This window comes from Haplochromis burtoni, unplaced genomic scaffold, assembly GCF_018398535.1.
Source record: "Haplochromis burtoni strain Fernald_Lab_line unplaced genomic scaffold, NCSU_Asbu1 Contig_17, whole genome shotgun sequence".
NCBI lineage: Eukaryota > Metazoa > Chordata > Actinopteri > Cichliformes > Cichlidae > Haplochromis > Haplochromis burtoni.
The window spans coordinates 1543800-1560501 of NW_024582378.1; the positions used below are offsets into that span (position 1 = coordinate 1543800).

Sequence of the window (16702 nt, forward strand, 5' to 3'; positions counted from 1 at the left end):
TGCTAAGTAGCTACTTGAAATTGAATTAGACCTATCACCTTTTTTCCTGAGAGCCACAGAAATTAGGGCACGCAGCAAGACTGGAACATGATTCTGCCGCACGAAAAAAATGACTCCACTTTATTATACTCCTGTTGAGTTCACAGCACTGTTGCATCTTAGTGGGCTGTACCCCACAGCTAGCCAGATGGCTCATGCATCTGGGGTGCAAAGTAGTGTTACAAGCACCACCTTTACAAAGTGGCTAATAGAATCCTACTGTTAGCCTGAATTTAGAGACAAACGCAGGCAATGTCACAGTAAATTAAACATTAATGTCCTGACGGAGGTCATGGGAGGACAAACCGTGTGTTGTTCTTTCGGCTCCGTAAAGATCCTCCTGTAAAGTACACCTCTGTTTGTCTTCATGTCACAGTGAAACTCGTTGACTCATTAAATCTGTTTAACTATCCATTAAGAAACGGAAGAGACCCTTTTAAAGGAGGATCACAACTGTGTCGCCACTGAAGACCTAATTTATAATACTGTGTAGCCTGCTGTCATAAAAATATTATATCACAGTGTCATTCCAGGGTGGTGAGGCATAATGTAATATAATCTTCTGCCGCGGACAGATTTCACATCACACAGCTGCAAACATGATCTTTTCCAAAAAGCAGCTAAGTAGTTTTGCTGCCTAAATCTGACCAAACCCTAAATAATAGTAAAAACTAAGGTTATTATAGTTAACTGAAACTAATCTCAAAGCTAAAACTAGATGTTTAAAAAACCTTAACGAAAACAAAAATGTAAAAAAAGGACTTTGGGGAAAAATAAAGTAACTATAATGATTTTTGTGAACTTTAAAAAGAAGCTACAATTAAAATAAAATACAAGAAATAAAAAAATAAAATTTTATTACAAGTTCCCTGATGTGGCTTTGATGGACGTGTGTATTAACACTGATTTTCCTAAATCTCACGTCTGACATATACCCTCCATGCAATAATAATTAAAAGAGACTAAAACTAACACTGAAACTAATAAAAAAAAACTTCACTAAAACTGAGCATTTTAAAACAATGAAAACTAAACTTAAACAAGAAAATCCATGCTGGAAACTAAACCGACCCCCAGAAAACAACCAACCAACCAGCCAACCAGCCAGCCAACCAACCAAAACAAAACAAAACAAAACAAAACAAAACAAAACAAAACAAAACTAGAACATACAAAATTTTTGTAACTCTGGTAAAAACTACTTGACTTACTCTAAAAACAGTGAGATCTGTGTGTGATTTGAGCTGCAAGAATTTGTTGGTCTTCATGGCTGTTGCAACACCATGACAAAGGCCTGAACAGACCACTGTGCTGACACTTAATTTGAACACATCAGAAAGTGCCTTCATGTACTTTTTGTCAAATCTATCTATTATTGCACTTTACAATAACTAAATGAAGGAATTTTCAAAGTGTTAAGTCTTGTTAAAGTGTTCATTATAAGTCATGAAACAAATGTTTGGAAACAAGGCCGTAACACTACTCGATTTTCACTACTCGTAGAAGATTTCACGATGATGTTGATATTGCGATATCTAGAAAAAATGTCCAAAAATGCATGCTGGTGTTCTTTTTTTTTTTTAACATTTTTTTCTGTGTGTGGCTTTTTTGGTTTGTATTTTTTTTTTTTTTTAATAAATGAAGCTACTTTTGGGTGCTTGCTTATTCACAAAGGGTTGTCACAGTGGGTAGCTCAGCATGTTTGAGTTGGCACATTTTACATCAGATGCCCTTCCTGACACAACCCCAAAGGGATTCGTGTCTCCTGCTGGGATCGAACCAGGATATAAATGAATAATTAAATTAAACTGGGACTTGGTTATTTATTTTAACTTGCAATATTTCAGTTTTTGAAATGTTGTTTTTATTGTCAATAATGTCGCGATGCGCACTTACCGGCCATGCTAATACCAGGTTGGGCCCGTTTTTCCGTTCAGATCAGCTTTAATTCTTTCTGGCATAGATTCAGAAATGTTCTGGAACCATTCATCGGTCATGACAGCATCACACAGTTGCTGCTGATTTGAAATCTGGTGACTGACGACGAGTTCATTGATACTGAAGACGTAATTCATAATACTGTGTAGCCCGGTGTCATAAAGAAAGCCGTTTAAGATGATTTGAGCTTTGCTGACATGCAGTGTTAACCTGCTGGAAGCAGCAATCAGATCAAGGGATGGACACAGTCATCGCCAATACTCAGAGAGGCTCTGGCATTGGAAAAATGCTCAGCTGGTATAAAGATGTCCAAAATGTGCTAAGAAAATATGTCCGACAACATGAGACATTAGACGCTTTCATGTTGTTTAAGCCGATTCCTGATGGGTCCATTCAAATGTTACAGCAGAAACTGAGTCTCGTCAGACCAGGCAATGGTTTTCTAGTCTGTTTTCCAGTTGTGATGAATGGTAGCTGCAATTTCCTCTTCTTAATTGACTGGAGTGGTACCCAGTGTGTTCGTCTGCTGCTGTAGCTCATCTCTGACATCACCAAGACACTGTCACCCAGAAAGGTGGATCACTGGGTGCTTTCTCTTGTGCAGTGGTTGTTTAGGAAAATTCCAGAAGATCAACAGTTTCTGAAATATTCAAACCAACCCATGGTGCAAATAAGTAATATGTTGTATGATGAGTGTATATTGTGACACTAATATTTGGGAAGAACCATAAATTTTAATCTTCTTAGATAAAAAAAACAAACAAACATTGTGTCCAGGACTTTTTCAGCATTAAAAGTACATCCGATGTCCCTTCAGTGTCTGAATGTTTCTCCATGTAATGAAACAATCTGACAAATCAGTGCTTGGATTGATAAAAACAGGGAGGTTACAGCCTGACTCAATTGAGAAAATGTATGCGCATGAAAAAATATTTAGTTTAAGATCACTGCAGCTGCATCGTTTTCAAGCTACAAAATGGCATCACTTAAATTTTCAAAGTACATGACAAACGTTGACTGTTTGACAGTTAAGGTAAAAGGAAAGCACAAACTGACTGCGTATTTAGCTCAGTTCTGCGACATTAATTTGGTGAATCCTCTAATGTTTGCACATCGGCTGATATTTTCCAGGACGTTGTGGACACAAGTCGAAGCTTCAGTGGGCAGTTTTGCAGTTTGGCATCGCAAAGCAACAATGACTGTACACGGTGATTGTAGAACAATCCCCATTAATCATGTCGGTAAACTAAAAGGAAGCTAAATGCCTTCATCTTTGTGTGTGTTGGGGTGGGAGGCGGTAAAGAGGCTCAGTCACTGCTGATGAGCTCAGCTTTCTCTGGAGCAGCATTGATTCTCTGCCCTTTAGGAGAGTGCTCTTATCACAAACTGGAACTTAATTCCTAACTCGTTGTATTTAATGCTTTGGAAACTAACCAGCTATTGATAGCAAAATCTCTTAAGGGGTAATAATGTTGATAGCAATCCTAGCCATGTTGTCAGCTGGTTTAAAAAGGGAAAGCATCCTGCATCTTACCAGCTTAGTCTAGCTTCATTTGAGAAATATGAAGAAATTCTGTAAACAGGTTTAAAATAAAAGGCTCATTTCCAACTCTTTCATTTTATTCTTGGCCTCTACAGGAATAGTTTTACATAATTCAGAATTAATAGTAGTCTTTATTTATCCTACAGTCGGCCTTTGAATCAAGCCATTTTAGCTTCTCTTTCTTTAAACCAGCTTTCCTCTGATTGGCTGCCCCTCACAGCTAGTATTGACCATATTAGTGATATCTGCTCTCTGACATCATATATTGCTGATACTTTTTCGGAAAAAAAAAAATGAACTTGAGAATTTAGAGCACTCTGCAGCGTGGATTACACTAACTTCATTATTTGGCATGCTGGTTACGTTTAACGTTAGCACGCAACATCGCAATTATATACATGTGACAGAAAACTAAGAACCATAATAGTTGCCATTAATTTTCATTTCTTCTCATATCTTTTACAGTAAATAGCTGTTGCACTATTGCAACCACATAAAAAAATGTTATGAACTGCTGATAAATACTATAACTAACTGGAGGTATGTCTCTGTGGGTGAATAGTGAAGCTTGAAATACCCGTCAAGCCAATTACCGAAGTATAATTTCTTTATGTTTTTTCAGGCTTGAAGCTCTAGCCTACCCTTATATTTAACTAGAACTCATGTAATTCTACCAGTGAACCTTACCTAAATATACCGTACCAGGATTAAGGATGAGGAACAAAATAAGTTTTGACAAACACATTAATGCTGTCGTTAAAACTAGCTGCTTTTATCTCACAAAAGGGAAGCTAGTCCTCTGTTTCAGAGACTTTGAGAGAGCAGATGATGTTTTTATGTCATCTCGAGTTGATTATTGCAATAGTTTGCTTCAGGTGTCGGTTTGTCTCTGTTTAGCCGACTGCAGCTGGTCCAAAAACACTTCAGCACGGATATTAAAAGGCACATGCAAGTGAGATTATATATGCATGGCATGTGTTGGCACCTTTTTAAACTCTCTGATCATTTAAGTTTGCACACTTCCTCTATATCCCTGAGGTCTGTTGAGCGAACGCTAGCTGGCCCGAGGCCCAGAGGAGATCGGGCGTTTGCAGTTGCTGCTCCGAGACGGTGGAACAAAGTGCCCTTTCACATGTGGACGTCTCCAGCATTAGCCGCTTTTATTCTTCAGCAGAGTTCTGCATAGTTTTATTTGAGTTGTTTTACACAACTTTTCTCACTTTTATGTTTTCATTCTTAAACTCTGGTTAAATATTTGGATAAATAAGTGTGTTTCCATGTGGTAGCTGAGAATCAGGTGTTGCTGTTGTCATTTCTGGTGTGTTCGGTTTGACAGCACTACCCTGTCAAAGCTCACAAACCATGCAATGGAGTGGATACTGTACCACATGGAAGTGTGCTGAAAGTATCCACATTCATCTGATATTATTGTGTAAACATAATCATACAGTTTTGGGTAAATAAAAATTCATCCACAGTTTATGATGTAGTGGGAAAAAAAATCAACAGTGAACACAAATGGTTAAACAAAAGTTTAATTTTTCTGTCTAAAATCCCAGAATGCTGTTTTTCCAATGTCCCGCCGCTGACTGGCGGTGGTTGTGATAAGGACATTACAGTTCTTTAATCAAGATGTTATTGGCTGAGCCCAACAATGCCGATACAAAACTCCTTATCCCTCTCACTGAGTAGTTGCAATATTGCGGTTCAGTGCGTCCATCCATGGATATAAAATCATTCTAGAAAAGCCGGCTTGTGTTTCTTCCCACATAGCACGAGTTTGTAAGAGGAGGTAAAGTGTGGGGGAGGTGGTAATACTTAAAAGTACAATTGCAAAACCATGAAACTAATGTTCCCTGCTCATAAATATCAAAGTGTGACTGAATTTATTCCTTACGAACTGCTCAATCATTTAGAGTGTGTGAGGTCTTTTGAAACCCACACACATCTTTTCACGTTTCTTTTATTTATTTATTTTATTCTATCAACATTTGATCAATCCAGGAAATGGGAGTCCCTTTTCACCTGGCATTTTGAAAGGACAAAGGATGAGATCATGCAATAAATTGTTCCAATTCACTACTCAGAAGCAGCAGCAGCAGCCTTGCCCTAATGGTAGGTACTAATTGTAATGGCTTTAAAAGGAGGGAGAGTCAAACGCAAGACAAAGGAGACCAGGGTGAGGTTCCAAAGCCAAATTCTTTATCAAATATGCAGGTCATATGCAGGCAGGCGGCCAGGCCACATTTTTTACATGCAGATAAGTGCAGCAGGAAGGATAGAATATACAGGCTGGGATGAAGTTACATGACGAGAACACAACGGGGGAAAAAATACAGAAGAAAAATCTCACACAGTGAAGTCCGTCCTCTAGTGAGTGCTACACAGAAAAACAGAAGCAGAGAAAAGCAGAACAAAGAGCAGGAGTAAAACTGATACTGAAAATGGAGACGGTTACGCCTCAAATCTGCTTCACCCAGAAAGCCCATTTTATCCGAGACGTCAACTGAAATACGCACGCTGATTTTCGCATTTTTGTTTCTTTACACTTGAGCTGCCCACCTGCAAAGAAGAGATGTTGTTTTTTAGCTTTCTGCACTTGGCAGCTTTCTGCTCCACTTTCTCTAATTAAACACATATTTTCTCACCCTTCCTCTTCACTTTCTTACAATGTGGTCAACTTGTGAAGAGTACACTCACGGGTCAGCAGGATATGAGTTTTTGCTCTATTAAGAGCAACAGGTTGGACCACATTGGATGGGAATTGCAAGTAAAATGATGCTAGCCCAGGGTTTATCCTCAGTTCTCCAATCAAACTAAATTGGGATTATGAAATCTAAAATATTTTTGTTAACAGGATTAAGGCGTGGCCCTGAGTACATAACTGGATCCCCCTCAGATTCATGCTGCTTTCTTTTATGTTTACTTCTGTGTTGCTTCTTACAGTTACATGTTGAAGAAGAAATTAGTGGCTGAAATGCGTTCTTTTCTTCATAATGATCAAATCAAAGCAAAGCTGAATGTCTTCTCTCCCGGCAACTCTGTTTATGTGCCATTAAGACTAATTTCCTGCTTCTTTCTCTGTCTTTACAGCTACACTGGGAACCTTGGAATTCAGTTTGCTGTATGACCAGGAGAACAATGCACTGCACTGCACCATTAACAAAGCCAAGGTGAGCTACCAAGATGATGCTGATGATGATGACGATTACAAGATTTTGCAGTCTTTGCATGCACACTCGCAGTCGAGCGTCTCTGCTTTGTTGGTGTTTGCCTTGCATTTGGTTTATATTTAGATGAACAGATGATTCACTGCGCAGCCATCTGTCACTACTTTCTAACGAGGTTATAAAGGGCAGATCGATACAAACCAGCTGACATGTTTTCAGTATTTTCTCAGGTTCGGTAAGATAACTGTCGAGTTAAATATTTTTGAAGAAGCCGCCTCTCGTGTCAACCTACACATACTGGCAAAAAGGCTGTGGAATAGCAACTTAACACATCCCACTGTTAAAAAAAAGTGAAAGAGATACTTACAACTATTTTTATCCCAGAAGTATTTCTAAAGCATATTGCTAAAAACCAGATCATAAATGGTACCACGCCAATAAATGTCTTCTTCTTTTTTTTTTTCTGAAGTAATTTGCTACTATTCAGTCGATTAATGGGGATTTAGGCAGCTAAAGAGTCCGATATGTTTGTTATTGGTGGAGATCAAACCTACGGAGCCCCTCTGATGACATGGTCCAAAAAATAAATAAATTGTGGCCACAAAATACTACTTCGTGCGCACGTTATACTTATTTCGTGCCCTCGAAATAGTATTTCGTGGCCACAAATAAGTATTTCGTGGGCACGAAATGTATTTATTTATTTATTTATTTATTTATTTTTTATTTGCACAATTTATTTATTTTTTGGACCATGTCATCAGAGGGGCTCCGTACAAACCGGACCTGAATGGACAGCAACCGCTTGGTGGCCTTTAGTGTTAAAAAACCCCAACATATTAAAAAATGCTAATATTAGAGCAGACCTTTACTTTTTATTTCCTCCTATTCCTGGGTAAATTTTAATATGCTGCACTGTAAATCCTTTGTTTTCTGAGGTGCTCCCGTTTTTCTCATCTCATTTTCTTGCTGTTTGCTGGGAATGCAGATTTTACCTTCCACATCCAGCTGTTTTCCTGATAAATTCAGGGCATACCTTTAGGAGTTCATCATACTTGTCTCTCAATTGTTGGAAGTTTCTTAAATACTGCTTTTCTCACTAATTAACTCCTGTGTCTTTCCATTGAGCTTCCGTCAATTCCGCTCAACTCTTCCTACAGATTTTCCAAATGACCGATTAATTTTTTTGTTCTTAATTACTAAATTTTTGATTACATTTAACACATCCCTAAAAATCTTTATATCGTGTATCTCTATAGCCTTGTATTTTCTTGTATATTAATGTTGTAGCTGTAAGAATGCTGTGCAAATGCTTGCAGGGACCGCCGCAGTGGCATTGATAAATTTTTCAATAACTACATAATTACCAAACATAGCATACTGAGATAAACCAAATCTCATTTTTAATAAAAGCACCATTTTTGTCTGATGTATAAAGGTTGAGCGAAGAGGTGTCGTCCTCGCTCGATCCCTTGCTTGTGGTTGTTGTGATGAAGTGATGATTTTGACAGCCATGGCTGCCGTCAGCAGCTATAACTCTTCCTATCTGTCTGTGTGAATAGCTGGTATGGAGGAAAGTGGGCATCAGAGGAGCCTGTCTTGGCGGGAGTGTTGGACAGCAGAGTGGGCATCAGGCCATCTTGATTTATGGTGTTTATTTTCTATACCGCTCGGCTCCTAGGCTTCAGCTGCCGACCAGCCAAGCAGAGGAAACGATTTTTCTCCCTTGAATAGTGTATATAGCAATTTCCATGATTTAATTTGTTTTCTAAACCCCTTACTGATCCTTCTAACCACAGATTGTTTTGTTGGGTTTTCTGCCAAAGCTTCAAGCTTCAAGCTTCAATAGCAACTTCAGCTTCAGCCTCAATTGAGGATTTGTCTAATGAGATGTTATGGATTGTGGCTTATTGAAGATTAGGAGATTCATACAAAATCAACACTGGGAAACTTTCTTAAACTTCTGTGGATTGATGTTGGTGGCTAAAGAGGCAGAGTGCAGCAGGCACAGGTTTTTTTTTTCTTCTGTGTAGCCGTGACAGCGCACGTGACAGTGCCTATTATCACAGACGAGCTGGCATTTGGTCAGAAAAATAAATGCCATTCATTGCCGAAGCTGACAAAAGGTCACCTGACAACATGACACAAATAAACAAAACAGGTTGAAGAAAGTGGAAAAGGCTGCTGATCAGATAATTATTCTAACATGGCAAAAGATCTGAATTTAACTGGTATAAAAAGGCTTTTGTAGAGGAACAGATCAAATGTAGAAAATTCAGAAGGGCTCTACCTGCTCAACTACTCTTAATCACATTGAACCTCTCAAGAGAGGAAAACAAAGGAGGCTGAAGTAGAGCCAAAGAACCTGATGCACATAAAAGATCAGTACTGTAGAGTCGAACTGTGAAACTGTTTACAATTTCATCCTGTGTGCACTACAGAGGCATTTCTAAAGGATTCTCACTTAGTTTTAAAGAGAGTGGTACATTCTCTGGGTTTTTATCAGCTTCAAATTATATCCTCAAATTTAATTTAATTTAATTGGCAAACTACAAGCTGTTAGCCAATGAGCATGTGGTTTCACAGTCAGACCATCCCTTCTTTGTCGCCCGAGGCTTAAGAATGAGACATCAGAAACCAATGGGTGAGCTCACAGTAGCTGCATCCATATTTTATATTATCTATGGTCATTAACCAGTGCAGATAAACTTGATAACCCTCCTTTCCCAAACACAGAATTAAGCAGAATTTACAAAATTGGCTGGATTTTATTCAGTGCAATCCAAACCGAGTGACTGGGTCCATGAACTCATCATGAAAGTGCTTATGGAAGTCAAAGTCAAGTTCAAGAGCCGTTTTCCTTTAGACTTTGACAGGACCAGAAGTCTTTTGCAGCCAAAGCAGCCACAGTTTCAAAGCAGGCCTTATTCCAGAAATTTGTTCTCTGAAATTGTTGTAATTCTATCCAACTCAGAGTAGCAGGGGAAGGGCTAGAGCTCATCCCAGCTGTCATAGTGTCACACACTCACACCTTCAGTCAATTTAGAAATACCAGTTAATCTAGCATGCATGTCTTTGACTGTGAGAGGAAGCTGTGTTACCCATGCAGGCACAGGGAGAACAAGGAAGCTCTGCACGGAAAAGCCCCGGCAGGCTGGTGGATTTGAACCCTGCACTGTCTGTGCTGTCTTCATAGCTCCTCATAGCTTTTTTGATTAGAGAGGCCTCGCCCTGCAGCTCAATCAGCAGACGGAAACCTTCCCACAGCATTTTAAGATATTATTCACTTACCCAGCACAAAAGCAACAAAACGCTATCTGCATAATTTCCCATCCATTAAGTCACTAATCATTACCATGGCATTTTTTCCTATCTCCTCACGCTCCTATCACAAAGCAAATAATATATCATCTTCAGTCACTTGTTTTCTGGGACTCAAAAAGGATGAATGAGTTATCCACTGTACCTCCACTGCACAGAAAGAAGTTACCACGCAGTGTGAAGTTCCTTTTTCTACTAATTAATTCACTCATTAATGCTTATAGAGGCTGTTGCAGAGCCGTTTTCAGTTAAACTGTACACATAATATAAGAGGTCTGTGGGTTTCTTGGCCGCTACACATAGTAATCTACTTTTAATTTGTAAGTGGAACTGAAAGGCTCTGAACCAAGCAATAAGTATGAAGGTAATAGGACACAAAAGCCCACAGACTCTCTCTTATTAACATTTAATTAAATTCTCGCCGTGACATGTCAACAAGAAGAGAGCCAGACCTATTTGATAGGATTACCTTTATGAAAGCTACTTTTACAAGGCAAAATTACTGTGATTAAAAACCTTTTTCTCTCTCTTTTTTTTTATACCATTGAAGAAAAAAAAAAAAACACTGATCTTTTGGCATTACGCCTTGAATCTTCAGACTGTTAATAAAACCATGTGTGAGTTCACCTTTCTGATTTCTATCATGTTGAAGTGAACTTAATTTCCATATGGCAGGCATGTCACTAAGCAAAAGGGGAGGGAAACTAGCACTTACTCAAACCAGAGATGTGCTGACTTCAAATAGTATTTCCATTAAGTTCCAGGTATAGATACAGACGTTATAGCAAGAAGCAATGATGACTCTCTGGGCTGTTATTGGTTGGTTATTGATTTTATAAAGACCTGTAGCCCTTCTAAACGAGGGAAATTCATCTACTGTCAACCATATGTTAGACTTCTTTGTACTGTTGGCCATCAGTTATGGATATATTTGTCAAATTTCTTACACCGAACTGGAAGTTTTACAAGGTTTTCACAAGGTAACTTTCACGTCATCAGCAAAGCATCAAACCTCTAACCCACTGCAGGTTTAACCTTTCCTACGCATGAGCAAAGCTACACAACAGCTGTGTCCCAATTCCTAGGCCGCATCGTTGGTAGGCCACTATTAAAGGCCGATTGCATCACAGCCAGGCGACGAAGGCTGTCCAAATTCGAAGGCTGCTCCAAATGCGGCCGACAAATGCGTCCTTCATTTCCCCGGATTTGAAGGATGGGCCGGGTGTATCCTTCTTGGCCCAACCTATCCCAGAATTCATAGCGTGGCCCAGCCAATTCCAGTTTCCAATAATGGCGGCAGCTACTTAGTTTTATCTGCTCCATTTATCAAGAGATCACATAATTGCAATAGCGCTCCGACGTTTTCAGAGACGTCTGGATGGTCAAGGCTCACTATAGCCGGCGAGAACACGGGACTCCCGGGACGTCATTTTCAGACCCCCCGCAGTCTTTTGCTACTCAGGTTAAACATGATATATAAGCCACTTAGATAATTACAAATGTTATTGTTTGGCTTTTTTCAGTGTTTTATTTGTTCCTCAGTAAATCGGTTTGGCTGAGATTAAAGTTATAGTTTTCACACAGCTGAATAAATGTTGAACAGAAAACCGATTAAACAGAAGTGTGAGATGTTCGAGACTTTACGCCGGTGTCCTGTTATATTTTAGATAGCAAGGAGCAGACGGCTGAGTTTATTAAACTCCACCGAGACACCTGGTGACACAAATCTGAAGGCTAGACTGTCCAATTTTACAGCCGATCACTTCCACCCTTCTTGGTCTTCGAAGGACCCCGCCCACATAGACAGGATGCGGCCTAGGTTTTGGGACACAGCTAACATTAGAGCTTCTTTAATGGCTGAGACAGCATGATTGGCTTGTATTACTGCAGGTTAAGCTGGTGATTGGGTCTTTGGGAGAAGGGGTGGAAAAACTAACATGTTTGCTACAGTGAAATTTTGGATTTAGGTTTGTGCAGTGCAGGGTGACGACCATAGTCTCTCGAATAAAACACAGCCGTTGTAGAAAACATATTCATACACCAGTTTGGCCTTTGAGTTGTGGAACTGTTAAAGATTTATTTTGGGTCATTTTTGCAGACATAAATGTCAACAGCCAGGAGCTAAAGGGCGGGGAAATAATTATTTTATGGGACTGGATTGTGTAATGTTATATTGATCAGTTCCTCATTAAGGTTTATGTAAGTATATGATAGCCATTCCATAACTGTATATTTATCAGGGGTGTTAGTAGGCTTTATTAAAATGTTTTGCTCATTTTTCATGTTTTTTATAATGTGACAACACAATAACTTAACCTTTTGTCCCATCCTCAAGGAGTTTTGCATTGTAAGTGCTGCAAATCCCGTTTTTGAGGTAAAAACAATACATTGGTACAAAGTGGATTCCTTATATGGCTCATGAGAAGTCCAACTTTGTACAAGGTGGAAGCAATATACTTGAGTTTGAGGAAACTGGGGAAGATATGTGTGTAAACAGCATGAGAAGCGTACTGAAGCAAGCTAAATGCTACACTAGCACTTGTCAGTGACAACAGCCAGTACACGAATCAGCGAGTACACAACACAACATGAAGGAGCTGGGGGTTGTGATGGGTTGCAAAGCAGCTTGCAGATGCACAGGTAATTAAAAAACATGACTCGTGGGAGATTCACCAAAAAGGTTATCGCCTGATCTGACGGGAGTTCACCATTACTGTACATTATCAGTGCAGTGGTGGGCTACAACATCACAGGATCAGGCTTTAACATTTGTGAAAGAAGCTATTAAGTTTTAGGTCTTACATCGTTAACTTCTCTCCTTTCCTTCCCTCAGCAGAACCAGCATCCCAGGAAGCTTACTAAGCCAAGTACATCAGAACACATCCATTATCTCACTTGAGAGAAATAAATTAATTTAGCCTCCTTGGGCTTTAATGCATTATAAGAGAGTGCATACATGTAGATGGCCAGAAAGACAAAAATAGCTCAGAGCTGGGAGCTCTTCCTCTACATGGTTGTTGGCTGAAGCAGTCAGAATGTGTGGCATCATGATGACTCAAGTACTGACAAATAAGTTCTCTAAATCTCTTTCTTTGGAGTGTTTCATTTCCATCACCCCTGGTGAGACTTTAGCAAATGGCACAGAATGACTCAGTTTTCATCTCCGAGACCTTGGCCATCAATAGAGATGCTCTTTGTTTTACAGCTAGTTGATACTGATAAAGCTCAGTAAGGTCACTACTTTTAAAGCCACAAAGGAAATGTGCAATTTTTGTGTCTTACTTTGGTATTTGAGATTGTAAATTTCCTCCTCAGAAGAAGTTCATACCAACACGTCGACAGCCTAAACAGTAGAAGAGGTAGAATGTCAGTGCCCACCCAAAATATGTGACTGACTCTTTCCATCCATATTTGCAACTCTACCTCCTGTAGTGAGGATGTATACAGAACAAATCTGTTTTCAGATGTCGAGATGTTTTTATTACTACTTTCATTTTCAGACACTGCTTGGTTACATTTAAGCATCCAGTTAAATGGTAAGTTCTGGTAAAACAGACTGATTTGGGTTAAAATATATCATACTACAACGCTGACTACAGGATGTCACCAGAACTGATACTCACAGTTCCATTCGATATTCTGAAAACACAACAAGAATTGTTTTTCTGTGGTACCATACCATCATAGGCAGTATTAGTACTGAAGCAGCTATTATACCAGAACTGAAGGGGCCAATATACGCCTACAAATGTTCTGGTCCTTACATGCTGAACAAAAACAGAAGGAAGCCTGCAAGCCCATGAAAAAAACTACAAATGGTGCTGTAGAAACTACATATGGAAGATGGCAGTTAGTTCAGCTGCCGTGATAGTGACTTAACTCTGACTAATAAAATCACTGTGTCCTATCAACAAAATATAATTCTAACATTTTAAATAAATGACCCATGAAGATGTCAGTAATTTAATATAACTTTCTGATGAAGCAGTTTCTGTTTAAATACTTGGGATAAACATATTAATCGTCTACTCATATGGGTACCTACTAAGTTTTTGGTATCTTGTTTTCTCTAATGCTGACTACATCTGACCACTATTGTTTGACTAGTTCCAGCAGAGGCAGACTGGGTAATGTTACACTTAGAATTCAGAACAGGCGTTTTTATTTATATTAACATTTTAGTACATCTACTTTGCCTAAAATGAGATGTGGTAATGTTATAAAAGTGCCATTTTAAACATCTTTTTAAGTTCTTACTGCTCTCATGTAAGAGAGCACTTATAATAATATAACATAATAATAGACAAATAATTTGTCTTTCACAGTTTCATGAGTGTTTCCTTCCCACTCTTGCTAAAGTGCTTGCCCATAGGGGTCATATGATTGTTGGAGTTTTCTCTGTTTCTCTATATTTTTGTAAGGTCTTTACTTTACTATATAAACCACCTTAAGGCAACTGCTAATGGAGATTGGCACTATAAAACTGAATTGAACTGAAACTTTAATTATTCTATAACATATCACATTTTACAACATTATTTTCTGTACTGGAAAAGCACAGAAGCTAAATAAAAGTATGTGACAATGCATTAGTTGTGTAATCAAATCAGGGGTGGCTCTACAGGGGGACAAGGGAGGGCAACTGCCCACCTCCTATATAGCCCTGCCCCCTCAGCTGGCCCCTCAACTTTTATGTCCTTAGAATACTTGTAAAAACTAATTGCTTGTTTGTCCAAAAGTCTCTCATAGCCTTCATTTTTTTTTAGAAGAAATAATTATATAAAAAATAGTTTTAAAGTGTTTTTGTGGCTATTATGATGGATAGAGCTATGTTCTACGTTGCCTTGACCTCTTGCACTTTCTTTGCCCCCACATGTAAAATTTTCTCGGTTCGCCACAAATAGACTTTATCAGAAATGTTAGTAAATCATACAAGTTATTTGAATAATATTGCAAACATGACAGAAAACCACTTAAATAGTACATCTTGTAGATTCTTTTTGAACCTCTATCTGCTACAGTAGCTTCACCTCTTTGATTTTACTGATGCAAACATAATGTAACCGTGTATTCCTACCTTGCTATTACAAATCTCAGCGAGTAACACACTGTCACTTTAGTTCCTCACACCTCGAATGATTGTAATTCTACCACAGTTCTCCTGCTGTCATGCTTATACATTGTTATGCCCCAACACATCACCATACAACCATAAAATTGTCCACGGAACTCCTCCCTGCAGGAGGCCCATCTATGGAAAGATGCAGTCACTGCTCCTCTACCTTCATTCTGTTGTTATTCAGCTTCATAAGTGCAGAAAAATTACAGGTCAATTCACAATCTTACAAATATCTGCAGAAAAGCTCGTGAATGATGGATGATCGGCTTCGCTGAATATGAGAAACAATCTATTAGCACCTGAAAACTGAGTACTCTTTCAGCTTTTGATCTCCCAGACTTCAGACACAGCAGGCCGGACGGCTGCTGGAATCCACAATCACTGCTCCTTAGTGCTTCCACTCACACCTGACTTTTCCAATTTATTATCTTAGCAGGTAACAGTCACAGTTGATCTGGGTTATTTCTTTCAGATCTAAAAGGTTCTTGCACCTCGTTGCCTGCTAGAATGATCTGCAGGCCCATGGGCAAAGCACAACACGAGCCACACATGTTCAGAGTTTAAAAATGAATCAACGCCTTTGTTCCTTTTTGTCCTTGTAGTAGCACGTCATACCAGGCGGTCTATCAGCTTGTCTATCCATCTGTCCGAAGATTTGGCACATGGTAGGAAATGCCGGTCAGATTGTCTTCAGATTTGCTGCAGATTCTTCTCGACTTCATATAGATAGCAGCATCCAATTTGCCATCTGAAAGAATGTTGCACATACCAAATCAAACTTCAGTGCAATATTTTGTCCCCATCCTTTTAACCAAGCAAAGTGCATGTGTAGGTTCCTGCAGGAACTGGATTTCCAGAGTTCTTGAAAACCTGCTTTCATGGAAAGGTTACTATAGCCAAAAGGGGCTGTTTGCTTTCTTCACTGCTGGCTTCATCTCTGGGTTGCTGTACTGCTTTATCAAATCTTTGCCATCAGTGTTATTTTCACGGTACATCATATTCCTCGAGTCACTCAGAGCGGTATTGCAAGTTATTGCAAATGCATATTGTTTAGAAAGCACAGAGGGTTTAAAGAAAATATATTTCTCCTGCTTTTGTTGTATATTAAAGAACCGCTAGTCATGCTTGCACTTCTGTAAGATTTCCTCATTTTTCTTGTTTTGAAACATTAGTATATTCCCCCTTTAATATTTGCAGAGAATGGTTTACTTTGTCAGCAATCTACATCTAGTCAGTTTCTCTCACACTAGAAAACAGTCAGTTAGCCAAAAGTCAGAGATAAAGGGAAAAGAGGTAAAGTGTGAAGGAAGAGTGGAGAGACAAGTCTCAGCCTGCACAGAGCAGGGTCGAACAGGCTAGATGAAAGGGAGGGAGACACAGCGGCCGCCTTGGAATCAGAGCATCAGGTGGACAACTTTAACACATTAAAGTGGGGAATGATGGCATATCTCTTGTATGATTGAATTTCAGTGTTGGGGCCCACTCTTTTAGTTAGCCTGTATTTGGATAGTGTGTGTGTGTGTGTGTGTGTGTGTGTGTGTGTGTGTGTGTGTGTGTGTGTGTGTGTGTGTG

The 16702-nt window shown here is 39.2% G+C and overlaps 1 protein-coding gene across 2 annotated transcripts in view; it reads left to right on the forward strand.

Annotated features, from left to right (window-relative positions):
• Positions 1-16702, forward strand: part of doc2b (double C2-like domains, beta) — a 177006-nt gene that overhangs the window by 74589 nt on the left and 85715 nt on the right. For both annotated transcript variants that reach the window (XM_042218289.1, XM_005916019.3), the window contains exon 2: positions 6614-6693. In XM_042218289.1, the coding sequence (XP_042074223.1) occupies positions 6614-6693 (80 nt within the window). The remainder of the gene's footprint in view (positions 1-6613; positions 6694-16702) is intronic.